The 27,893-nt window shown below is 43.7% G+C and overlaps 1 protein-coding gene and 1 pseudogene across 1 annotated transcript; both read left to right on the forward strand.

The window, feature by feature from the left end:
• The first annotated feature begins 13,109 nt into the window (after positions 1–13,109).
• On the forward strand, positions 13,110–16,740 carry LOC119181576 (lysine-specific demethylase 3-like). The gene has a single exon (XM_075875937.1). The coding sequence runs from the start codon at positions 13,217–13,219 to the stop codon at positions 16,685–16,687; it is 3,471 nt and encodes a 1,156-aa protein (XP_075732052.1). The 5' UTR covers positions 13,110–13,216; the 3' UTR covers positions 16,688–16,740.
• Positions 16,741–22,574: 5,834 nt separating this feature from the next.
• LOC142774342 (uncharacterized) lies at positions 22,575–26,084 on the forward strand (annotated as a pseudogene).
• Positions 26,085–27,893: the final 1,809 nt, after the last annotated feature.

Here is a 27,893-nt window from a genome sequence, read left to right on the forward strand (position 1 = left end):
TGAGGTGTCTGCTCGAAAACGCCGAGAGGGACAAACTCATGGTGCCGGCGTATTTTAGTCGCAGTGGCCACTACAAGAAGGATTGTTGTTTATGGTGTGCAAATTTCATCTGATTTAATAATATCTTTAATAAATAAAAATTTAATTTTAACTTTAAAACTCGTTTTTCTCAAAACCCAATTTTTGACAATTTTTCCAATGTGCCCCACCTTTTCTGGGCACTTTTAATGCTCGGATCTGCATGTAACTTTGCCCCAATTTTTTCCAACGTATGACAAATACAGTTATCTACAGGTTTTCCCGCTCAATTTAATCCTAGCGCCAGCCAAATTAATCTAGGCGCCAGTCAATTTAATCCAGCCGCCACTCAAATTAATCCAGGTGCCATTCATTTTAATCGAAGTGCCACTGAAATTAATCCAACCGCCAGCCGATTTAATCCGGACGCCAGCGAATTTAATCCTGATGACATTGTGACTTCTGTGAAATTCTGTGACGACCCAGAATTTTTGGGAATGAGTCACTGGTGACACAATGTGACTCGCGCGACTTTATCTCGTCTATCACCCGCATAAGCACTATTCACACCTTCGACATGCATATCACAGGAAATGCCGTCCACACAGTAATAACTTGATACTTATTAACCAGGCCAATGATCTCATCACGAGTGACTTAGGTGACGTCCTCACGCATATCCCCCACGCACGCACTGTCTTAACCTTCCGTTATGCATATCAAGTGAAACGTCTTTGAAAGGGCGGGAGCCTTGATACCTAAAACTCGGCCAAGCCACCGGATCACCAGTGACTCAGGGGACGTCATCACAAATATCACCCGTGCACGTAATTTACTCGTCTGCCGACATGCATGCCAAACGAAACGTCTTTAAGAGAGCAATAACGTGGTACCTATCACTCGGCCAACCGACTTGATCACTTGTGATTTAGGTGACGTCATCATGCCTTTCACCCACGCACACAATGTCTAACCTGCCATCATGTATACCAAACGAAACGTCTTTGAGAGGCTAATAAATTGAACGCTGTCAATCGGCCTAGTGACGTGATCACTAGTGACTCGTGTGACGTCATCGCGCCTGACACCCACGCACGAAGTGTCTAACCTGAGTTCATATATATCAAACAAAACGTCTTTGAAAGGGTAATAACTTGGGCGCTGGCACTAGGCCTAGTGACTTGATCACTAGTGACTGGTGAGACGTCATCATGCCTATCACACACACACACGCAGTGTCCAAATCTGTCTTCATACATATCAAACGAAACGTCTTTGAGAAAGTAATAACTTGAACTCTGTCACTAGGCCCAGTGACGTCATCACTAGTGACTTGCGTGACGTCATCTCACCTAAAAATTATGCAAGCACTCTATAATGTGCCTTCATGCATATCAAACCAAAGTCTTTGAAAGGGTAATAACTCGAACGCTGTCACTAGCCCTAGTGACGTCATCACTAGTGACTCACGTGACGTCATCACGCCTATCACACACGCACGCGGTGTCCTAACCTGTCTTCATGCATATCAAGCGAAACGTCTTTGAGCGAGTAATAACTTGAACGCTGTCATTAGGCCTAGTGACATCATCACTAGTGACTCAAGGGACGTCATCATGCCTATCACACACGCACGCGGTGTCCTAACCTGTCTTCATGAATATCAAACGAAACGTCTTTGAAAGTGTAATAACTCGAACCCTGTCACTTGGCCTAGCGACGTCATTACTAGTGACTCATGTGACGTCATCACTTCTATCACACACGCACGCGCTGTCATAACCTGTCTTCATGCATATCAAACGAAACGTCTGTGAGGGAGCAATAATGTCATACTTATGACTCGGCCAACCGACTTGATCACTAGTGACTTACGTGACATCATCATGACTAACACTCATGCAAGCACTCTCTAACGTGCCTTCATGAATATCAAACAAAACGACATTGAGAGAACATTACCTTGAAGGCCGTTGCCGGCAGCGTCTGCTAGTGAAAAACTGACTTCTCGCACTGCACAGCTGTTCACCGGCTAACCGGTATATGTAGGCACCAGATCGTGCGTTTCGAATTCAGTCAAAGGCGTCTTTACATGGCTTTTGTTTGACTTGACGCTTTTCTTGACTCAAGTAGATGCGATGGATGAAACAGTACCTTCAAGCAGCAGTGGGGTACAACCCAACATCAGCGTCCCACCACTCGTTGAGGGCAACGCTTCTCCTTCATTCAATGAATAGGAATAATAAAGGCCAAATGACAATTAAGCATTTTCCAAACCATACTCAATTACGCAACATTCAATTGATACCCTGACCACTCTGTGATGCAGTTATTCCAGCTCGTCTTGTGGGAAGATGTGGGTGGTTTTTTTGTTGCTTCTTGTGTTTCGAAGTATGCCTTGAAAAGGCGGGCAGCCAGGCCGCACTACTGTGAACGGACAGGCGTTCTACACCAAACAAGCGCGCTTATTCCAAGCACACTAACCTATAAGAAACGACGTGGCATAGAATGTAGAAAGAAAGGCACGAGTCAGCCACAGCATACAATGATGCATCCGCAAATGGTCGCTTGCAAATAGCAATAGTATGTATCTCAAGTATGGGGACTGCCCTCTATTACAACGGATTTGTTTCACAGGATAACCAGATGAAATATTAGTTGGGCCGAAGGAGTGGTAGACAAATCTTTTTGTGGCAAGTTTTGGAGCAGGCAGATCATGTGCCTTATGCTTGATTACGGATATATAGTGTTTTGACTAGAGGCCGGATTAAATGCAAATGTCTGTTTCGTTTCTTGCACTCCTATCGCGTCATTTTGACACATGAGCAAAAACTAGTGGGCAAGAAGAGCTTTTATAGTGCTTTTATAGTGCCTATATATGCCCATTTCGGACGCTGTAGCCTCAATTCGTATAGGTGCCTGCAAATGCTTGTTTTCAAAATCGATGCCTATATAAACGCTATTTAACCTGAAATTTCGCTTTCAAGTACCACTGGGGCCCAGTATTCATGTTACACGGCAAAATATAGATATTGGGACACTGTGGGGTGCAAACTACACTTTATTTCACGAGTTACTTTTAGAACTGTCAAGTCCAGAAGGGATTTTAGCCAAAAGGAGGGTAGATTAGCCTCTACACATGTATACCATCCATGTTGCGTCGTCTGCTCAGCCTCTTTCCAGCGTCCGCTCGGATGCAAAGGATTTTTTTTTTTTGCGGCGTATTAACTTGGCCTAACCACACAGGCTTAATTTTTCTTCTGTCTGTGAACACCTTAAGGGTCATTACACAAATTTAGGAGTTTTGAGAAGCGAAAAGGAATGCATACACTGGGCGCTCAAGATCTCATTTACCAAGATTCGCAGTACTACGCGCATCATAAAGAGGTGATATGCCAAACTGAACACGGCTTGACCTTCATCTCATGGGCGTGCGCCCCAACATGGTGAAGGTGATAGAATGGTCCTGCATATGTGAAAGTAGTACGTGACACTGCGAGAACTATTTGAGACAATGTGTGTAATTTGTACAAACTGTTGCCTAAATAGAAGCATGAAAGTTGACAAAAATGTTAGTACACACAGACGAAATCTATTCGCCTTATATACTTAATTTCATATCGAGAGAGATGCGAGACTAAGGTGCCTCCATTTTGTTTGCATTGGTGTTCTCGCAGTTCGCGCATCGTGTCGGTGCCAGCATTCACAACGCTGGGCGTGGTTTTGGTGCATCGTCCCTAACAGAAGTTGCAGCGGTGTGACGCTGTGTATCGGAGTAAGAATATGTTATCCAAGCCAGCCTCTCCAAACGTGTGCGCAGATAGGGATCCATCCCACAAAAACTCGCAGTACAATACAAAAGAACATCGAGACGGCAGAACACCGCTTGCGCGCATGGGCTAATATGGGCATCTCATGCGAGTGTAGTTTACGCACGCATGACGTGCTTATGCACGTCGTGTGATGCTCCAGCTCCGAGTGACTCTGATACCAATAGCGGGGAAGGAATTGGACTCTCGAAGTCTACATAGAGTTAGTGGCGAAGGTTTCAAGCTCACCTCATGAGATCATGCTTTCTCAGCTTCTAATGATCAAATAAAAAAAATTCTAGTGATACAAAGCTTTTCATTCGACTCGCAACTATTTTCACTGCCTAAGTAAAAATTTTCAGGTGACCCAGTGAAGCACCACATTTAAATGGCAAATAAAACAAAAACTAAATAGATATTGCTTTTTTATCTGCACTTTACTTCCCCTGATGACTCTCCGCAGTTTCGCATTCATTCTTCATCCTGCCGCTACACAGAAGCACCTCCTGGTCCCTACGCATCCGAGCGGACGCTGGAAAGAGGCTGAGCAGACGACGCGACATGGATGGTATACATGTGTAGAGGCTAATCTACCCTCCTTTTGGCTAAAATGCCTTCTGGGCTTGACAGTTCTAAATGTAACTTGTGAAATAAAGTGTAGTTTGCACCCCACAGTGTCCCGATATCTATATTTTGCCGGGTAACATGAATACCGGGCCCCAGTGGTACTTGAAAGCGAAATTTCAGGTTGAATAGCGTTTATATAGGCATCGATATTGAAAACAAGCATTTACGGGCACCTATACAAATTGAGGCTACAACGTCCGAAATAGGCATATATAGGCACTATAAAAGCTCTTCTTGCCCACTAGTTTTTGCTCATGTGTCAAAATGACGCGATAGGAGCGCAAGAAACGAAACAGACATTTCATTTATTCCGGCCTCTAGTCAAAACACTATATATCCGTAATCAAGCATAAGGCGCATGGTCTGCCTGCTCCAAAACTTGCCACAAAAAAATTTGTCTACCACTCCTTCGGCCCAACTAATATTTCATCTGGTTATCCTATGAAACAAATCCGTTGTAATAGAAGGCAGTCCCCATACTTGACATACACACTATTGCTATTTGCAAGCAACCATTTGCGGATGCGCCATTGAATGCTGTGCCTGACTCGTGCCTTTCTTTCTACATTCTACGCCACGCCGTTTCTTATAGGTTAGTGTGCTTGGAATAAGCGCGCTTGTTTGGTGTAGAACGCCTGTCCGTTCACAGTAGTGCGGCCTGGCTGCCCGCCTTTTCAAGGCCTACTTCGAAACACAAGAAGCGACAAAAAAGCCACCCACATCTTCCCACAAGACGAGCTGGAGTAACTGCATCACAGAGTGGTCAGGGTATCGGTTGAATGTTGCGTAATTGAGTATGGTTTGGAAGATGCTTAATAGTCATTTGGCCTTTATTATTCCTATTTATTGAATGAAGGAGAAGCGTTGCCCTCAACGAGTGGTGGGACGCTGATGTTGGGTTGTACCCCACTGCTGCTTGAAGGTATGTAGCTTCCATCGCATCTACTTGAGTCAAGAAAAGCGTCAAGTCAAACAAAAGCCATGTAAAGATGCCTTTGACTGAATTCGAAACGCGCGATCTGGTGCCTACATATACCGGTTAGCCGGTGAACAGCTGTGCAGTGCGAGAAGTCAGTTTTTCCCTAGCAGACGCTGCCTGCAACGGCTTTCAAGTTAATGTTCTCTCAATGACGTTTCGTTTGATATTCATGAAGGCACGTTAGAGAGTGCTTGCATGAGTGTTAGTCGTGATGACGTCACATAAGTCACTAGTCATCAAGTCGGTTGGCCGAGTCATAAGTATGACATTATTGCTCTCTCACAGATGTTTCGCTTGATATGCATGAAGACAGGTTAAGACAGCGCGTGCGTGTGTGATAGACGTGATGACATCACATGCAAGTCTTTAAAGGTTCAGCACTAACAAACTCTACAGAATATCACCATTTATTATATATCTGGCGAAGAGACTTTTGCCGTGCTCAAAAACAAGAAGTAGCTATCACAAGGCTGCGTTGCCGGGTACCAAATCTAAATTTCTATAAACACAGGTCTGCTCAGGCACCTTCACCACTGTGTGCATTCTGTGATGAACTGGAAACAATAGACCATTTCTTTTTGACCTGCAGGCGGTTTAACACATTACGAAAAACCCTATTATAAATACCTTTACGTGGTATTGGTATGGACTTATTTCTGCTTGTGATTTTGTCTTTTGGAGCTTCCATATATAGTTTCTCTAATGCGACAGTATGCGCGGCCGTCCGGGACTATATTGATGAAACTAATAGGTTGACTAATTAACCAGTTTCATTATCCTAACATGTCCACATAATTATATACATATAAAATCAGATTATTGCTCTATTCTAAGAATAAATTTATTTATGTAAATATTTGTATGCATTACATTAAGCACCACACTTTTCTAGGTTATCGGTAATCTTTCTGTTAAACCTCCATCACTCCAAATCTGAACAGTAAACTTTAAAACCACTCGATTCTTGGCCAATCCCCCACAGTGGGTATGCACCACTAACAATAGGAGAACAACAACAACGACGTCACATGAGTGACTAGTAATCACGTCGCTAGGCCTAGTGAGAGCATACGAGTAATTTCTCTCTCAAGGACGTTTCGTTTGATATACATGAAGGCAGGTTACAGAGTGCTTGCGTGGGTGTCAGGTGTGATGGCGTCACGCGAGTCACTAGTGATCGCTTCACTAGGCCAAGTGACAGCGTTCGAGTTATCGTTTCGTTTGATATTCATGAAGACAGGTTAGGACACCGCGTGCATGTGTGATAGGCATGATGACGTCCCTTGAGTCACTAGGACTAGTGACATTGTTCAAGTTATGACCCTCTCAAAGACATTTTGTTTGATATGCATGAAGGCACATTAGAGAGTGCTTGCGTGAGTCTTAGGTGAAATGACGTCACGCTAGTCACTAGTGATGACGTCACTGCACCTTGTGACCACGTTCAAGTTATTACTCTCTCAAAGACGTTTCGTTTATATGCATGAAGACAGGTTAGGACACCGCGTGCGTGTGTGATAGGCGTGATGACGTCACTAGGTCTAATGACAGCGCTCAAGTTATCACTCTCTCAAAGACGTTTCGTTTGATATGCATGAAGACAGGTTAGGACACCACGTGCTTGTGTGATAGGCGTAATGACGTCACGTGAGTCACTAGCGATGACGTCACTAGGCCTAGTAACATTGTTCATGTTATTACCCTTTCAAAGATTTTTGGTTTGATATGCATGAAGACAGGTTAGAACACCGCGTGCGTGTGTGGTAGGCGTGATGACGTCACGTGAGTCACTAGTGATGAAGACACGAGGCCTAGAAACAGCGTTCAAGGTATTACTCTCTCAAAGACGTTTCGTTTGATATGCATGAAGACAGGTTAGGACAGCATGTGCGTGTGTGATAGGCGTATCGACGTCACGTGAGTCACTTGTGATGACGTCACTAGGCCTAGTGACATCGTTCAATTTATTAACCTTTCAAAGACGTTTTGTTTGATATGCATGAAGACAGGTTAGGACACCGCGTGCGTGTGTGATAGGTGTGATGACGTCACGTGAGTCACTAGTGATGAAGACACGAGGCCTAGGGAGAGCGTTCAAGTTATTACTCTCTCAAAGACGTTTCATTTGATATGCATGAAGACAGGTTAGGACAGCACGTGCGTGTGTGATAGGCGTATCGATGTCACGTGAGTCACTTGTGATGACGTCACTAGGCCTAGTGACATCGTTCAATTTATTAACCTTTCAAAGACGTTTTGTTTGATATGCGTGAAGGCACATTAGAGAGTGCTTGCGTGAGTCCTAGGCGAGATGACGTCACGCTAGTCACTAGTGATGACGTCACTAGGCCTAATAACAGCGTTCAAGTTATTACTCTCTCAAAGAGGTTTCGTTTGATATGCATGAGGACAGGTTAGGACAACGCGTGCGTGTGTAATAGGCGTGATGACGTCACGCGAGTCACTAGTGATGACATCACTAAACCTAGTGACAGCGTTCGAGTTATTTCACTCTCAAAGACGTTTCGTTTGATATGCATGAAGACAGGTTAGGACACCGCGTGCGTGTGTGATAGGCGTAATGACGTCATGCGAGTGACTAGCGATGACGTCACTAGGCCTAATGACAGCACTCAAGTTATTACTCTCTCAAAGACGTTTCGTTTGATATGCATGAAGGCACATTATGGAGTGCTTGCATGATTTTTAGGTGAGATGACGTCATGCAAGTCACTAGTGATGATGTCACTGGGCCTAGTGACAGAGTTCAAGTTATTACTCTCTCAAAGATGTTTCGTTTGATATGTATGAAGACAGGTTTGGACACTGCGTGTGTGTGTGTGTGATAGGCATGATGACGTCACACCAGTCACTAGTGATCAAGTCACTAGGCCTAGTGCCAGCGCTCAAGTTATTACCCTTTCAAACACGTTTTGTTTGATATATATGAACTCAGGTTAGACACTGCGTCCATGGGTGTCAGGCGCGATGACGTCACACGAGTCACTAGTGATCACGTCACTAGGCTGATTGACAGCGTTCAATTTATTAGCCTCTCAAAGACGTTTCGTTTGGTATATATGATGGCAGGTTAGACATTGTGTGCGTGGGTGAAAGGCATGATGACGTCACCTAAATCACAAGTGATCAAGTCGGTTGGTCGAGTCATAGGTACCACGTCATTGCTCTCTTAAAGACGTTTCGTTTGGCATGCATGTCGGCAGGCGAGTAAATTACATGCACGGGTGATATTTGTGATGACGTCCCCTGGGTCACTGGTGATCCGGTGGCTTGGCCGAGCTTTAGGTATCCAGGCTCCTGCCCTTTCAAAGACGTTTCACTTGATATGCATGACGGAAGGTTAAGACAGTGCGTGCGTGGGGGATATGCGTGAGGACGTCACCTAAGTCACTCGTGGTGAGATCATTGGCCTGGTTAATAAGTATCAAGTTATTACTGTGTGGACGGCATTTCCTGTGATATGCATGTCGAAGGTGTGAATAGTGCTGAAGCGGGTGATAGACGTGATAAAGTCGCGCGAGTCACATTGTGTCACCAGTGACTCATTCATGGTTTTTCCCTGTTAAATGCACTCCAAAGCTATTCACTTCAGGCATTCCCAAAAATTCTGGGTCGTTTTGAAGTCACAATGTCATCAGAATTAAATTCGCTGGCGTCCGGATTAAATCGGCTGGCGGTTGGATTAATTTCAGTGGCACTTCGATTAAAATGAATGGCACCTGGATTAATTTGAGTGGCACCTAGATTAATTTGCCTGGCGCTTGGACTAAATTGAGCGGGAAAACCTGTAGCTTGAATTTCAATATTTTTGTATAAAAAATTGTATGTACACCTATACTAGGGTAGGTGAAATATGGACTTTTTACGTATATTACTTTCCACGCGTATTACTTATTTTGTATCTGCTTCCTAAATAGTTATTCGCACTCTACACTTTATCTGAAGCATTATGAGTTATGAATGGTAAAAAGTTACAGAATTTTAGGGATGAAAAGAGGCAGGGCAAAAGGCTTAAGGTTTTCACTTTGTCATGCTGCAGAGCTAAAAGTGTGTAACTTGCAAGAAAACTAATTATATATTTCAAATCGGCATAAAAAGTTCCATAAACAGCTCAAGTTTCATTGCTCAAGGGCGAATATTAAAGAAAAAGTGTCTCGAGTAGCATTTCCTCTTAATTGGCTGATATTAGGTTTGTCTTATGTGGTCTAATTTTTCTCGGCTAACTGAAATGATAGCATGATTGATTATGCATAATTGGATTTGGCTGTACGTGTACTTTTTTTTCTCAACCCAACTGGGCGCATCGAAGTTTTACTACACTTAACATAAAAACAGCAACGTGGACTGGGCTTGACCTTACTGACACCGGAATTTATCAGGTGATACCGTGCTCAACTAGGCTGGATTAGATTCGGTTACACTTACACTCACTTAACTAGGCTCATTGAAGTTCAACTTGGCCTAACGCGACAAAGGCAAGCTCAGCTGAGAAAATTTAATTTTGTGTGCTTGGCTTCATCAGTTTTTGCGAGGCTGGTTGCGCTTAGATATGAATCAACCGGCATAAACCACTACGCGATCCCGGCGCTGGAATCGGCACCGTCACAACCTCTACGTTCAAAAAAAAAAAAAAAGCGCGAATTCGATGGAGCAATGACAGCGACACCCCGGTGTTTTGGCTAATACCTCGTTGGAAACAGCGACATGAAAGGCCAACTGATACGACGGGACACGCATACGCACCGCAGCAGGCGTTCGGTCGCTAAATAGCACGTCGATGCCTTCGGCAACGCGATCTCGTGGTCAGCATACTTATGTTCATGCCTGTACCTTGATAGAGCCGTCGAGTCCATAGACGAAGTCAGGTTTGTGCGGCTTTTATTTCACCTGCGATGTCTGGACACACAGGCCTTGTATCGTAACGGACAACGTGTCGCAGCTTTTCCGTCCACAGCATGTAAGGTGGCGAGCGTTCACCGCTACACATTCAATTAGAAATCTAATTCTGCTGTCTCCCACTCCCCTGTGGCTCATGACATTACCTAACGTAAGTGGCCTCGCAAAAAGAACTGCACTGCTGTCGCACATCGTGCAAAACGTGCCGCACCACGCTAAAGTACACGTGTTTACTGGGGCCACTCCGGGCAATCCGGTGCGTCTATCCTCCTCGGGACAGCCACATTGAGTCGACTTGCACGCCACTTATAGTTCGCCGACAGTATACGGAGTCCATATTTTTTCCGTAAGATTTCACACGGAACGTTTCAGTAGGGAAGCGCAAGGAACGACTTCCTCCGTAGACGCCGACGGGAGTGGTGTTACAGTACGCGATCATCAGTGTTATCGTATCAACACAAGGCAGCCGGAACACCGTCCGCGTATGCAACGAAATTTAGGAAAAGGGTCACTGGTTTTACGTACATTTTCCAATCGCATTTTTTCTTCCAAGCAGCTGGTGTTGCTGAAGGCTGGCAGGTTGCCGGTGTCACTTTCAAGGCGGCTTTGGCTATTGAAGTCCCACTTTTGCTGATATCACTCGCACAGAACTTCCCGGTCATTGCATGTGCGGGAAACAAAATATTTCACGACGCACCACTGTCTTCGTTTCTCGCTGCTCGATGAATACAGATCACCCAACAAACACGCACTCATGCTCGCTCCCTAGGATTAAGGAAGGAAAATCTTTCCTTCCTCCGTGCTTCCAAACTTCAACTTGAACTTTATTGATCGACGCCATCATTGCTTACCGAGGTACAGAAAAAGGTGAAATGGTACTAAAAACTAAAAACAAAAAACACACAGATGAAGCTTTATATTATATTACAAATAATTTTCAACAATATGTTTGCACTTTTTCAAATATTTTGTATTATCCTACACAATACACAAAAGTTTGCGTTTGTGGACTACATGCAGAAGCGCAGTATAAAGAAAAAAGAGCGTGCTAGGGCTTGTATTATTGGCTACAAGAAGGAAACAGTAGAACAAACGAGGCGGCTGCACCTCATCTTGGCTGATTTTTTACGGCGGGTGAGAGCAGTAGCGGCGCTGTAGTCACATAGTACTAAAGTTCTCAGAAGCGTCTGCATTGGGAGCGCCCGCGCCATAGCCTGCGAAAGCGTGTATTTGCTCGTTTTTCACGTGTTTAATGCATTTCTGGTTCTTTATCAGTGTATGCACACCTGGTATGAGCCATGGTGCATGAGTGAATATGCAGACACGTCGAAATTGCGTCGAGGCATTCACTGCTTCAAGAACCTGCCGGCCCACATAAAAAACATGTACAATTGGAATTTGCACGGATCTGCCTTGCTTCTCACTCAAACGGCGCTTTGTGCTGCGCTACATAATAGGTGGCTGCTGGTGAACTTCAGATAAAAGAAGTGCTAAAACTACAATTAAATCATACGCTCGTTTTGTCGGCAATCTCTGCGAAATCCACAGCACTGTTCCTCATATGAGTCCCATGCGCTCAATTGTTTCATGAGAAACCTGAGTATAAGTAACGTTGTGACAACATTTATATCGGGGACGACTCACTTTTATTATGCCAGTTTTGTGGAAGATAATAAATACCGCCTTTGCTGAAAAGGTCTAAATTGTCTCAACCACGCGCTTTCACTCTTACTTTGCTTACAAGGGTATGTAGTTGGGCGTGTTGGTAATTCATAACTAATAATATCGTAGCACGTAAAAACTGAGATACTGGAAAAGGGAAGGGGCAAGAGGGGAGCGCTAATTTTGTGAGTTTCAAATGTGTTTTGTGTTCTTTCGCAGTTCGTGAGTAAATGTACGCTCCCCGAAATAAAACCTTCTTTAATTCTTTTATGAAACCTCGAAATGCTTATAATACCAGGAGAGCGAGCCAGGGAGCCAAGCTTGAGGCGTGTACCTCCAGTCATGAACTCTACGCGAAATGGGTTATCTTAAACACACACACGCACACACACACACAAACACACACACACACACACACACACACACACACACACACACACACATATATATATATATATATATATATATATATATATATATATATATATATATATATATATATATATATATATATATATATATATATATATATATATATATATATATATATATATATATATATATATATATATATATATATATATATATATATATATATTAAGTTCACGCGCATTTCCCTGACACGTCACCGTGCCCTTAACAATATCTATGCAATGCCCCTTAAAACAGCCGCTATTTTTACGGGGTGCATTTCTAGTCCCACTACCTCAGAATGAGACCATTTCTAGTCCCACTACCAACGAGGAAAGAATTAAGACGGAAGAAATTGGAACATGACATGCCCTTTCTAAATGAATTTCGATCTCTAACAAGGACTTTTATGAAACTTAATTTTAGTAGATTGGCGTGTGATACTTAAAGGGTTATGACATCATGTGTTAGACAAGAATGGTTGGCAGGTACGAAGAAATCTGCGTCAAAAAGTGCGCTGGAGGAGCCGAAGCGCATAGCAGTTCCTGCGTGCAGCTCTTTTAGTACATTCGACTGCAGCGCCGCCGCTATAGGTAACACTGTACCTTAACTGTGCTAACATAGAGTTTACTATGTTACTCTATAGTGCTACCACAGCAAGTTGGCGCCAAAAATTGGCGCCGAGATAGATGCACCGACCACGCCGAGAGGAGCCGGGTGCCGCTTCGCTGTTTAAGCCGGAACAGTCTACCAGCCCGGTCAGCATCAGTAGCGCAAGGTGCCTTTTGTTACCATGCACGGACGTCCTATCCGTCCATCACGATCGCCATCCATGCATCGGTCGCCTGACATTTCGAGCCCTCCTAGACTGACGCCGCCATTGCCACAATCATTGAACTTTCAGCAAGGTGCCCTATCTTTAGGCAAATGCAAAGTTGCACTTGATCCTGAGCCAGCGAATTTGCTATGCCTTGGAGAGAGTCCATCGCCTTTTCACTGCTCAGTTCCGCCACCAGTGGTTACTTCAACAGCATGTGGCATGGATGCAGAAGCTGCTTCTCTTTTGGGCTCATTAGCTGTGACAAGGTCTGTGCAGCTAAGAGAAAGAACTTCTTTTTGTGAGCAAGATACTTTTCGCCCGTTTGCTGCTGTAACACCACATCAGCAACAAGTGATACCTGCTTACTTACAACACCAGTCCGCTGCCAGTCAGGACAACTATCAAGCATTCTATAACATGTGCAGAACAAAAGTGAGACCTCCCGTCGCCCCTTTTCTAGCATCTGGAGAGTATAGCAAGCCAGGAAATGTCATCGGTGGGTCATCCATTGTGCACGAGTACGATTCTGACACACGAGTTACTCAAAGTTCGGCGCCTAGTACTTGCATCACAATGAGCAACAGCAGCATCCACACAAAACAGAAAAAGGTTTGGTTGCAACGGCACTCTGAAATCAGTAAGCCTCGTGATGGAGAGGCACACTTGGACGGCAGCAGTGCTTCTGTTTCACCTTCCAAGCAGCAACAAGTACCGATTGAGACGACCATTAATGCGCACGGCTCAGAAGCAGACGGCTTCATAAAGGAGGAAAAACGAGCAGGGAGTCGCAAGACAAGGAGTACCAGAAAGCAACGAGTTAACAGGGACAAATCTGGTAGCAAGTTGCCACGTGGGAACGAGAGAAACAGTGATGCAGCTCTTGAAGAAACATCTAAAAAGGAAGAAAAACAAGAGAATATTTTTGGAAGAGAAAGCAAGAGGCCCAAGGGAATTGAGCTCAATACAACTGATGAATTGGCTACAATGCCTCGGAAAGAGCAAGCACGATCCGCAGAAAAGCGAACGATTGACCAACTGAAGAAGTCTGGTGAGTCATTTCTCCAGGATGCATCTTGTTATAAAGTTGCTCCAAAGCTGCCTAAGTGTAGAGAGTGTAACATGACACCAAGCCAGGAAAAAAAGGAAACTCCGAACATTATCTGCCGCTTCTACGCATTCAGAAAGCTACGCTTTAACAAGAGTGGCACTGTGGTAAGTGATGGCTTCTCGGTACTAAGTGATGCTTCACAAGAAGATTTAAAGCTGTGGCTGCCCACATTAGGTCGTGCACCCAAAGACTTGGATGTTAACACTGCAAAAACCATATTGTTCCACATGCGCGACCAATTTTTTGGTCTCGTAGAGCAAGAACAGGAAGCGCAGTCTCTACACATGGGCCGAGATAAGACCATGTTGTGGAAGCGCGTTGTGCAAGGTGTGCGTGAACTGTGCGATGTCTGTGAAACAACTATCTTCAACATTCACTGGATTTGTGACAAGTGTGGCTTTGTAGTGTGTATAGATTGTTACAAGGCAAAGAAGTGTGGTACAGTGAAAGCTGAGGACATGCTTTCGACGGACAAGGATGAGTTTCTGTGGCTCTTGTGTGCCAAGCGACAGCCGCACAAACAGAATAAATTGATGATGACGCAGGTAATAGTTGGCAGGGCTCTGTTGGAAGTCAAACAAGACCTAGACCGTATACGCCATTACTGGGACATCCCGAGCTACCGTGGCTATGACTTGCGCAACAGTGATAGTTACAGGGAGTTCTGCTCCTATAATCAGCAGCGCAAGGAACTCATGAAAGCCGTCAGCAAGTCTTTCGACCCTGACAAGGAGTGCATTGCAGCCAATGGTGAAATGGGACATGCTGTCAATCGTGAAATTCAACCTGTGAATGGCGGCGCCACTGCGTCTTCTGATAGAGTTGGTTGCACGTACATGTCAGAGAGTGAAAATTCTCCCCTGTCATTGTTGGCAAATGTGGCACTGACCTGCTCTAAAACTAAGTACAAAAGGGATCAGCAGCAGCCATATAAAGGTGGTAATGACGAGAAGGGTGATGACATTTCCAAACTATGTGAACTGCTCGCCCGCCCTACTGGTTGCATTGCTAAGAAGAGACCGGTGGATGAAGTAGTGACAATGGCAGTGGAGCAAATGATGGGCAAGAAAGATGAACAGCAGCTGGCACGTTTTTGTCGACGCTTCCCCAGCCCACAAAAAGGCCGTGAAGTCTTGCCTGTGCGTGTCTGCAGCTTAGCTGAGACCTCATTGCTCTACCCCAAGGTTCCCCATTCATGGCTCTGCAATGGGACTTTGCTTGTACTCCACGAACCACGCAACAAGCACAACTTGTCAATATTCCAGGAGCAATGGAATCGAGGCCAGCCTGTGCTGGTCACTGGTGTTTGCAAGAACATGAATATGCCACTGTGGCACCCTGACTGTTTCTGCGAAGACTTTGGTCAAAAACGAAATGACCTAGTGAATTGTCGAAATGGCTGTATCCTTTCAAACCAGCCAATGCGGAACTTTTGGGAAGGTTTTGAGAACTTTACCAGGCGCATGAAAGATGAAGATGGACAATATATGCTACTGAAACTGAAGGATTGGCCACCTGGTGATGACTTCAGTGACATGCTGCCCAGCAGGTTCAATGATCTTATGAATGCCCTGCCACTGCCAGAGTACACTCACCGGGATGGAGTTTTCAACTTGGCTGGGCGGCTGCCGGAGTGTTTTGTCAGGCCGGACCTTGGGCCAAAGATGTACAGTGCCTATGGCTCTGCACTTTACCCAAGTAAAGGCACCACTAACCTACATCTGGATGTCAGTGATGCTGTTAACGTTATGGTTTATGTTGGAATTCCCAAGGATGGGAAGGATGAAGAACACATCAATGCTGCACTGAAGGCAATTGATGAAGGAGGATGTGATGTGCTAACACAAAAAAGGGTGAGACAAAAAAATGCCAAACCAGGGGCTCTTTGGCACATCTACAATGCCTGTGATGCTGACAAGATCAGAGATCTACTCAATAAGGTGGCACTGGAGCGTGGTGAGAAGCTGGAGCCCCATAATGATCCCATCCATGACCAGAGCTGGTACCTAGATCACGAGCTCCGTGAACGCCTTCTCCTCGAATATGACGTGGAGGGCTACGCTATTGCCCAGTGTCTTGGAGATGCAGTTTTTATACCAGCAGGGGCCCCACACCAGGTGCAAAACTTGCACAGCTGTATAAAAGTGGCGGAAGACTTCGTATCCCCCGAAAACATTGCTCACTGCTTCAGGTTGACCAACGAATTCCGGCGGTTGTCTGATACCCACACAAACCACGAGGACAAGCTACAGATTAAAAATGTGATCTACCATGCAGTGAAGGATGCTCTAGTCATTCTACAGGCTAATTCTGCTTCAAACCCCAACAAGAAATAAATGTTCGTGCCATAGGCAGAGCAAATAAAGAATTATGTTATTGCTTCTCTAAAGTTCTGTGTGCTCTTCTGCTTCCGCTGTTTTTGGATGCGTCTGGCAGGTCTCGACTTGTCCACCAAAGATGTTTCCGCCATCTCCTGCCTGGATATGGCTTTTGATCATTTTCCTCCTTTTCCCATCAGTCCACCAATAACATAATGTGCATGTTCTGTAGTATGAACCATTGAATTTCAGTTGTTGCTAGTACGCTTTCTTTATTGTTATTTTGCCAAGGGCTGGTGGTACTTAGTGTTTTGAAAGTATTTGAATCAAACTTGCGCGTGACAGTTGTGTGTGCCAACACCTGTCACTTTCCTCTGTGCCCCTGCTTTGAAATTTGTTCTGCCGGCTATGTTCAACATTTTTTCATAGCGGCAGCCTTTCAGAGACATTACCAGTGCAGCCTTTTTCTGCACTGTTGTGAAGTAAAATAATAGTTTCTTTTACTGTCAGCAGTGCCGTTGATGGCTCGTTTGAGTGATAATTGCTGTTCAGTCTAACTCGGAAAGACAACGTTGTCAATCTTTGAGTGCAAAGCAGTATTGTGACCCGGGCCATCGTCGTATGCCATCTTCATCTGCTGTCACCTAATGTCGTAGCATTGTGCCATGAATGCAAAGCCATGTACACCATAGCCACGTATAGTTAGGTATGCAAGGTGATTGTAAGGGGATGTTTGTGTAATGAAGAAAGGTGTGATGATGGGAAAAAATGAATAAGATGCGTTAAAGTTAATGTATGTAACACTGGTGTATGGCGCTTTGCAGACAAAGCTATATATGAAATGGTGCATGTATATCTGAGCATTTTGTAGCACAGCATCACAGCCCCGCAGTGGTGCTCTTGTGGTTACGGTACTCGGCTGCTGACCTGCAGGTCGCAAGATAAAATCCCGACTGCGGTGGCTGCATTTTCGGTGGAGGCAAAAATGCTGTAGTCTCGTGTGCTCAAATTTGGGTGCACGTTAAATAACCCCAGGTGGTCGAAATTTCCGGAGCTTTCCACTACGGTGTCTCGTAATCATATGGCGGTTTTGGCACGTTAAACCCCACATATCAAGTACAGCATCGCATGAGGGTGGGAAAAGAAAATGAGGGTGAGGAGAACTGATGTGAAGTCATTGAAAGATTGTAAAGCTCAACATATAACTTGGACTGGGTAATGCGTTAGACATGAGTACCAAGCACATGGGTACATGAGCACGGCATCGATCGAGACGATATTCCTTCATGCTGCTTGATGTTTCAGGCTGCTATCACTTGGACTATCTGGTCATGGCTCATCAATCTGGGTCACCGTCTGCCAACGTGCTTGGCACTGGCTACGCCGAATTCGACACATCATACGCCAGTTCTGAATGGAACCTGCCCGTACGTCTGGAAACCCGAATTTATGACAGCCGAGTTCGAGGCGGCTGGAGCACAGTATAAGAAGCTCCCAGAAATCCTGCACTTTGGGCACGACACCGCACGAGACAAGGTGCTATCATGCTGCTTGATGTTTCAGGTTAGTTACTTAAACAATGCGGCTTATGTTAAGAGTAACAACTGTTGTCTTCTCGCAGTGTCGTGCCACGGGCTCTTGAAGACATATTAAAACGAACGGCTGCCTTTTCAGCTGGCTTTTGTTCTTGCTTGTGTAACCTTTGGCTCCTGCTTGCTGGCGATGTCGAGTCCAACCCAGGTCCCATGTTAAAAAGCGAGGCTGAGGTTTTGCTGTGGCTCTCGAAACTATCCGGAAGCTTGAGGAAACACAAGGTTCCTTACTAAAGGAGCTGAAAAGTGTAAGAGAAAAACAAGAAACTTATGAGAACACTGTTCAAATACTTATGCTAGAGTGGCGACCTTGAAAGCAGCTCTTCGTATAACACAGAAAAGGAAGACAAGAATGGCGAAACTGTGTGCTTGTCAGATCAACTGAGTGCTATCGCCACAAGATGTGAGGATGTAAAAAATAGGAAGTGACGCTCGAATCTTCTATTTTTTGGTTTAGAAGAGGAGTCGGGTGAAGAACGGCAATGTCCGAACAAAAAATACTTAAATTCTGCTTGGAAGAGTTGCAGATGACCGCCATGAGTCTTCAATTCGAGCCTGTTCACCATTTAGAATAATATAGCCCTGAAAAGCAAAAACCAATTATTGCCAAGTGTTTCCATTTCAAGGACAAAGCACTTGCTTTCTTTGGGACGTAAACTTAAAGGAGCACTAAAGCCAAATAGCAATTTATGTCACAGTGAAAGTTCAATGTATGACGTCTAAAACAACTATATTATCAACAGCAGTGGCGTACTTACCGAGAAATTAGGGTAAATGCACGTGAACACCAACGCTACGGTCGGACATTTTCAACACTATCCTGATGACGTGAGACGAACCGCCTACAATTAATCACCAGTAATCAAACTAGCTGCATTAAATAAAGAACCTTCCGAGCATCAAGAGATGTAATAAAATGCTGTTTGTTCGTTTCTGCCTGATTCATGGAAAGAATAACCTCTCTGGCATTGCCATGGTGAACGGCGCGCGTGGTTCAACAGTTCTGTATTCGCCGAACTGCGCTTCGTCCGGCGCCCTGTGTCGCTCATGCAGTCAGATAACGCCTACGATGCGGTCGCCTCTCAGTGGTAGTTTCGTGATCGCGCACTGCCGTGTGTTTTCACGCTCGTGAAAGTAGCGCCGACAGAAAGTTCGACAGAATGCTGCATACGTGCGATGTTGCCGGATGCCCCAATGGTGCACGCCACTAGTACCGCAACAGGTGAACCAATCTGTCTTTTCACTGGATACTGCAGAAAGAACCCTTACGCTCGAAGTGGCTGAGTGTCATACCCTTGCACCAGCGTGCTAAACAGTCAAAGACTGTCCTTGTGTGCTCGCTGCACTTTTGTGATGAAGATTACGAGACCAACCGGAACTTGGTAGATGCTTGCAATTGCCCCTGTGTTGTCCCATCAATATTTCCCAAGTCCGAAAATCAACTTGACACCCGGCCCGTGTTGCGTGTGTCCGACGACTCGCAACTTTTGCTGGACGACGATACGGTGCGTTCGACATTTGCTCCTCTTGATAAAGGAAGCTGCAAGAGTGCGTATTTATATGACATCCATGTATGAGGGCTACATGACAAGGAGTTCTGTTATTTTCAGACTGAATTTACGGAATCTGGAACCACACAATCTGCAATCGATACCGGTACCAACAATGACGCGAAGGTACGTAACAAACACAAACAGCTTATGGTACTCGCACTTAACAGTGGTGACAGAGTTCCCTTACAATTCGGGCGCACATGACGGGAGGCTTCGCAATTTCTTCGTTATTTCTGGGTGGCTGTTTATGCAGAAACTCAGACTGATCGTTCGTCGAGGACTGACAATAACAAAAGTGTTGCAAGTTTGTCTGAATGGCACGAGCATTGGTGAGTGTGCGTGCAAGCGAGTCTGCACATTCCGTACATCATGATTCAAGCTGAAATATTCAGTTCATATTTTCATTAATTACTCTTTCCTCATACATAATTTTGAACTTCAAATTTTTTTTCTTTCGGGGTGAAAAAAATGCAGCTATCTCAGGAATTCATAAACTGTTTTATTAATTTGATTAATCCAGGCAATCAGGTGCTGCTTTCTACATAGATGTCTAGTTATATTTGAAATCAAGCAAGCATGCTGCCAAAATGTGTAATGGGAGGATCATAGATGTGGTTTCATCCTTTCTGTGTTACATATATGTCGACATAAAGCAAGATAAAGAAAAAAAAATGAAGTTTGGTTAAAACACGAGTGTTGAAGATTGGGCGAGTTGATTTGTCGTACTTGAACTGTCACATATCACAGATTCATAGGCGGTTACCCTAATTAAGGAAGGCCACTTCATGTTCAGATAAAACCAAAGAAGGGGTGCTAATACACGTGCTGCCAGCTCTTGCTATACAATGCGCTTCTATAATTTCTCGAGTTAATTGTGACGGGTGCTTTTTTTACCACTTCACATTGATCAAACATGAGGGTACATCCACAATCACGGCAGTGAATTCGAATGTGGCCCTGGATTGCTTTGTGAACATTATAATGGTGCTCTTTTAGCCTTTCATTAAGGCATCGCCCCGTTTGGCCGAAATACCACATACCACATGAGAATGGAATCGCGTAAACAACCCCTGCTACACACGGCACGAACCGAGTTTTGTGCTTAGTTGCACAACCAGTGGTACGTGATTTGAGAGGGTTGACTGCTTTGCAAAGCCGCTGTAACTTATCCGGCGCTGAAAACACCACTTTGACGCTGCATTTCTCCCCTATCTTTTTTAGCCGGTGGGAAATGTCATGCACGTAGGGTAAAACTACGGGTCTTTTTCGGTCGTTAGATTCCAGCTGAGCCTCGGAGTTGCAGCCTTTCTTTATCTGTTTTAATAGCTTTTCAGCTATAGATGCCAGTAGGATAGCTGGGTACCCAGCACTCAAAAGCTTTTCAGCTTGAGCTGCAAAGCTGCGCTGCATGACATGATGACACGATTTCCTAAGAGGATTGATGAGAGAAAGATTTGTGATGCTGCGCTTAACTAACTTGGAATGGGAAGAGTCATAGGGTAAAAGGGGTTTTCCATTTTTAGGTTCAAATAGCCAGCACACATGGTCAGGTGAAAGAATTAAATTCAAATCTAAAAAGCGTAAGCTATTGTCAACTGGCAACTCATGAGTCAATAAAAGCGGTTTAAAACATTCTTTAAAAGTCATTACAATACCGTCGGTTAGGTGCTGGCAGGCAGTGTCGCTGCAGTCAATGAAAATTAAAAAGTCGTCTACGTAACGACATATTTTGGTGACAATAGTTTGGTCCAGCAAGCTCATCAGCCTATGAATCTGTGATATGTGACGGTGCGATGTTGTGTGTTATCTTGTCGTTGCGTTAGGGTGGTTTTGTATGCTTGCGCCGGTCTACATATTTGATGCAGTTTGACAATAAAGCTCAGTTGGAAGTTAGCGCTCTGTCCTCTTGTGTTGGTCTGCTCGGCCATTTATTCTTCCCCGTAATGTGCTATACCTGTTCAAGGTTAGAACAACCTTGCAGCTTCAATTATGCCAACACTAGATGCTTAATTATAGGGCAGGTTCACTTTGATCACAGCAAATGTAATTTTAAAAAATGACCGGTTGATACCAGTGTCTTAGAACGTGACTTTAAATGCAGGGGTCCAAGTTAATTGGACTGTGAAGAACTCAAAAGGAACAGGAACACAGATGCGTAAGAGGAAAAAAGTTACTACATCAACACCAGCAAAGACGAGGGGAAAACAGATGTGTAAGAGGAAAAACCCCATGACATCAACACCAGTGAAGAGGCCTTGCAATGCTCAAAAAGATCAAAGAGCAACACGGCAGGGAGAGACCTCAATATATGAGCCCACCTTTTTAGTCTCACGAGACCCATCACCAGTGAAATGCAAGCCAGCCATGCACGATGTGATATACGAACCAGAGAACTTGTGATGACACAATTTTTGATGAGTAAGTACATTTCACATTTTAAAACACAGAAACCAGATCTTAAAGACAGTTGGCATCGATTGCAACTAATAGTGCAACAGCCCTTGCCACCATTACTTTCTTCCTCATAAAAAAAGAGCTCAAATGCCATGAATTTAACAGCTTAATATTGGGCAGTGATTTTTATGACTTGACCCGATTGAAATGAGTTTTCAAGGATGCCTATAGCACTTATAAACAAAAGTCTTGGTCAGGATGATGCATTCGCACTATACAGGTAGCAAAGAATTAGTAGCGGCACTTTGTGTTATGAGTGCGAGACCAATAGTGAAATGCTGGAGTGGTTTACATTTTAAGCTGTGTATGTTAGACCTGGCAGCGAATATTTCTTTTGTTTCCAGAAGTGTAGAACATCACACACAAGGCAACCATCTAGAGTACTTCCTGGTGCACCAGTCTTGCCTGGTGACACTTCTCAACCGGTGCCACACATGTGCATCAAATTCAGTCACTGTGAGCCTCTCTTGCATCGGCACTCAGTTAGCAAAATTAGAGTGCCCTCAAGGACACCTGCACACACGGTCTAGCCAGCCACTAGTGGGAAGAAAGCCAAAAGGCAACATCATCCTTTCAACAGCGCTGCTTTATTTTGGTTCAAGTTCGACTACTACACTAAGGATGATGCGATAGATGGGCATGCAAGTGATGAGTGACCAGGCTTTCTTCAATTACCAGAGAGCATATCTTCTGCCTGCTGTCACCATGGTAAATGCACTCAGGTCGCTCAAAGTATTCAAACATTAATGAGCTGCTTTTGTACAAGCTATATATGGGAGAGTCAGGAGGAATGGCACAAAGATTTATCCTTCCTCCGGTTACTTCGTAGGTGTTAGACAACGACTCAAAAAATGGTGCTACCACACCGAACGCATGAATGCAATGGCAGACATCTTACATGAATGAAGCTTCATGTAACTGCAAGGCGCCTTTTTTACATTTTGAAGTTTCTGCTATCTCACTTGTAATGCTTTCAGATTACAACCGCGCAATTTTTTTTTTTTAGCCGGACAAATTTTAGTCATCACAAGCAATCTTTTTTATAGCTCAACCAGGATCCATAGAAAGTGCTGCATCCCGGAAGGTTTTTGGCTTGTTCAGTCTTGCATTATAATCAAACATTGTTCCACATTCAACTTCTACAAAACTAATATATCACTGTAAAAAGTGCTCCTATATTTCAGACTCTCCCCTATATGTTAAATTCACTTAATATCTTGTCCTTCCCATTAGTTTTTTGCTCATATACAGTAATGAAGGTGCATGCTATTATGATATCAATTTCAGGGTGCAGTGAAAGCACATCAGTGGGGAATTCATTGAAACTCAGAAAATTTGATTGTGTTATTCAGAGCCGTGAATCAGCCCGGTAAAGTTATGCATTAACGATCAGACAAAGTCAGGCATTAGCTTTCTTTTAGGCACATTTATTGAAAACCAAAATGTACATGCCACTTGCAAGCGACAAACTAATAATGAAGAAGTGAAGCATAGATGGAATGCCAGCCAAAAAGTGCTTTGCGTTCAGCTACAATCATAAATTGCCAAACTCACTCATAAGTCAACTCAGTTAGTCTCATTCAGACTCAGATCAAGTGTTCTGGCGAGTTTGAGTTCCAGTGAGTCCGGTTCAAGTAAGTCCTGCTGAGGAAAACTTTGGCAAGTCTGAGACTGAGTGAGCCCTAATAAGGACAAATTGATTTTCATGAGTGAGTGTCATTGTGCTCCACATCTTTTGCCGACTTATGCTTAAAAATACATACCAGGCTGAGTGCCTTCCTTCTCATCTGAACTTTTTGAACCTGACTTAATCATGTGCATTTCCATCAGATTAGTACGGAGAATAATTAGAAATATATTTGTGTCTAGATTATTATGTCGCAATAGCATTTCACATAACAGTTCTATTTGTGACCTTGAATTATTATGGGGTGGCTAGTTTTCTAGCGAATACATGTAAATTTGAATGTATTTGATAGACGTTGTTATAACTGATCATGCGTGGAGTTAGGTACTATGACCTTGTTCTTCTTGCTAGTTTTTTTTCTTCTTGGTTTGCCTTTTAGGGATTTTTTTTCCTCCACATAGTGCCATTTGTACAATCAGCTTGTGAACGTATCTTATTTACATTCGAGGCTTTTGCAATGTTGTGCAGTTCAAAACAGATATCACAGGACAACACTGATTACCCTTTTCAGATCTGACAACTTTTTTCTTCAATGGCACATGTAGGAGCACGAAGCATGGGATATCTTGCTATGTTAATCACCATTTTGCTGTATATAATTGAAGAAGAATAGCAAACATGCTTCTGGTTTCAGTGTAAAAATTGTGCAAATATGCCCTGCCTGGTTTATGTTTTCGTGCGTTGTCACACGAAATGAATTTTGACCATGTTGAGGAGTACACTTATCAGTGTAAACTTCTTGCAGGTGTGGGAGTAGCACCAAAACACACTTCTGACACAGCTGCACGAGACCAACTTACAGCTTTGTGGTGATGGACGGTGCGATTTTCTCAGTCACAGTGCCAAATACCTGATGTACTCTTTCCTGTGCCCAGATAAAAAAAAATCATCCACACGGAGCAAGTGCAAGTGAATGAGGTAAATAAAGCAAGAGATATTTCAGGTATATTCACTGTTGCTTGATCATAAAAGCATAATCTACCTCAGGCACCAAAAATATGGTGTGTATAATTTTGGCCTGCAACCTGAGCAATTTTGTGACTAATCGAAGTATTAATATGACCTTTCATTATAATTCTTGAACTGTTAATTACCATAGTTTTTCCAGAGCTGTATATCAAAAGTAGATGTGCTCTCCATTCATTCCTGCTTACAGAGTGAACAAATGAAGGCGAGTGCCACAATGGAGAAGAAAGGCCTTATAAGAGGTCTAAAATTTCTCTCAGACAATAGAATCACAGTGATGTCACTCACCGCAGACTGCCACTCAGGCATAAAAAAATACATGCGGCTGCAGTGCCCAGGGATCGATCACTACTATGATGTATGGCATGGTAGAAAAGGTGCGAAAAAGTCGTTCTACACTCTTGAAAACCATGGCCTTGCACTACTGTGCTTCCTGAACATGTACGCTGCATAACACCTTGTTTGTTGACTAAGTTTACTGCACCAAGGCAATTACAAATCAATGCAGGAACCAGTGTGCAGATATATACAAGGCATTAAGTGCTCTCAACATCAGTTTGCATGCTTCTTATCATTATTGCTATTTTTCTTTCTGCAAAGGTTTTTGATTTGCACCTGTGCACATCCTTTTGAGATTTAGCCGTAATGAGTGTGTTGTGCCACTGCATCATTACAGGCATTAGGAAAAAGCTGGCTGCTGCTTCCGGAAGGGCCACATGTGCTGTAATCACAGAATGGACGCAATAGTCTACCATTTATACTGGTGTGCGTGTGCTTGTGGAGGCAACGGAGACCTGCTGGTGGCTGCATGGAGCAGCGTTCTAAACCATGTCAGGAACATCCATGAAGGGCATTGAAATTCGTACCTCTGCTGCCTTCATCGCATGCATTGGCCCACTGCTGGTAAGCACGAATACCCAAACAGTACCACAGATAAGCTGCTGCACATATTGAGCGCTACTGTGCACATAACATCCTTTTTTCCAGATTTTCCAGCCTACAAACAAATTAAATGCATCATGACCACATTGTTACTCTTGAAGGACATTCGGCAACTATCACCATTCGTGGAAACCTACAGCCTGGAGCCCTTTCATAGTGTCTTGAATAATTTTGCCCCAAAGTCCAATGTATTCACGTATGAAGGCATGAGAGCCTGGTGAGCCTATATGACCAACATGTTATTCAGATGAGGATGCAATACATTATTAATGTTGTGAAACTTTTTTTCAAGGACACTAATTACTGTACTACACTTCAATTAAAACTCTCAAGCAAGAAGTAGTGGCAGCACAGAACAGTGGCACGTCAAGACATTAAAGGTCAGGCCAGGTGCCTCGACAGCTTGTGCACTCAATACAGTAACCACATTCGGCAAGTCATTTTTCACTGTCGCATTCTGCTGCCTTGCCTGTTATTCAATGTAGTGTTAGTCACAGAGGTTTTGTCTGTACAGACATGCTACGTACTGAATAGTATACTTGTAGGCAACCATTCAATTTATAGTGGAGTGAAAATAAGAAAGCCAATGGCGAAGGAAGTGTGTTCATCAACCTTGTGTAAATATTATATTTGAAAGCAAGTGTCAATTACATTGTATCGGATCTGAAATGAAGAAAGCTTCCATGTAGTAGTTTGCGAGAAAACAGCTCTTAAAAAATTGATGCACACCATGAAACATGTTGCACTAAAAAAAAACGTAGGCTGCTTAAGCTCATCTTTTTAGCTGCCAAATAGTTCCACACATGCCCACACAAAAAGTATGCTTCATCAATGACACTTCTGGCATATTAGCTATATGTATGCAATTAGGTTTAATTCAAGTAGGTCTCAATATTTTGTCAGCATACACAACCCTTCGCATGCCGTAGCACTACTGCATACAGTCTATAAGACATATTGTTTTCATAGTGAGCTAAGGAGTGCTAGTGTCATTTGTCACAACAAGCTTATATTTGCACACACATTTGTTGGATTAATGTCATTGCCATCTGTAAAAGTACATATATTTGGCCCATATCTGTGTAACTCATTTCACACAGCCTGCTGTGGGAAATCTGAAATTGATATCACCTCGTCGTTGAAAAGGGTGCAACCACATAAGAGTCGCAGTAATGAAAATGACGAGCAGTCAGTAAGCAGACTGCAAGTGTGTGCTTCTAAAAGCTTTGCAACACTTCTCTATGAAAGTTCGCAACCCTGTATACTTTGAGCAATAAATATCAGCAGTCAATAAGCTGTCTGGTGCAAGACATGCGCAGTTTCTCTGAATAATCAGTGTCAAGTAGAATAATCAATAAGGTACATTTTGTAAACTAGTAACCCTTGAAGCAACACACGGTATTTAAGCTTGAAAAGTTCATTTCCTGCATTAGCATGTTACGTATGGTTAGTGAGAGGCAAGCCGCTAAGATAGGAGCATTTAAGTGCCACAGTAAATCAACACACTGCAATGACCGTAGCTGAAACATTTGTCTGTCTGTACATGCCTTGCTCTGAGATGCATGCATGTATTTAGACTGTTAATTTCTACCAGAGAACACCAAACTCTGTATGTGTACAGGTATAAAACAAGGTAGAAAACGTATCTTAACCTTTTTCTTTTTCAGACTATGCACAAGACTTGCGCGAAAAAGTTATGGAGCTGTGTCAGGTGCACAACACATTCTCGAAAGCACTTTCACAGGTGGAAGAAAAAGTCCCGCGAGCATTCTCATCCAAGGATGGCCAGCAGGTGCACAAAGATCTGGTAGCTGCACACAAAGCACGGTTTCTCAAGTTTTGATGTAGAAAACAAATCGTGCTCATGCAGTTGGATATAATCTGGAGTTCTCTGTATGTCAGCCTTTCCGAATCTCTTCTAAGATGGAAGCAGTATGAACTGAGGTGAGGGAACATGGATGGTTGTCGTAATGAAAGGGCATCCAGGAGTTCTTCGGAGGACGTTCGAAGACCAGGCAATTGCCTATGCT

The sequence above is a fragment of the Rhipicephalus microplus genome, chromosome 10 (assembly GCF_043290135.1).
Source record: "Rhipicephalus microplus isolate Deutch F79 chromosome 10, USDA_Rmic, whole genome shotgun sequence".
Classification (NCBI taxonomy): domain Eukaryota; kingdom Metazoa; phylum Arthropoda; class Arachnida; order Ixodida; family Ixodidae; genus Rhipicephalus; species Rhipicephalus microplus.

Coding starts and splice junctions, on each gene's coding strand:
- LOC119181576 (XM_075875937.1), top strand. CDS start 13,217: ATGCACGGACGTCCTATCCGTCCATCACGATCGCCATCCATGCATCGG.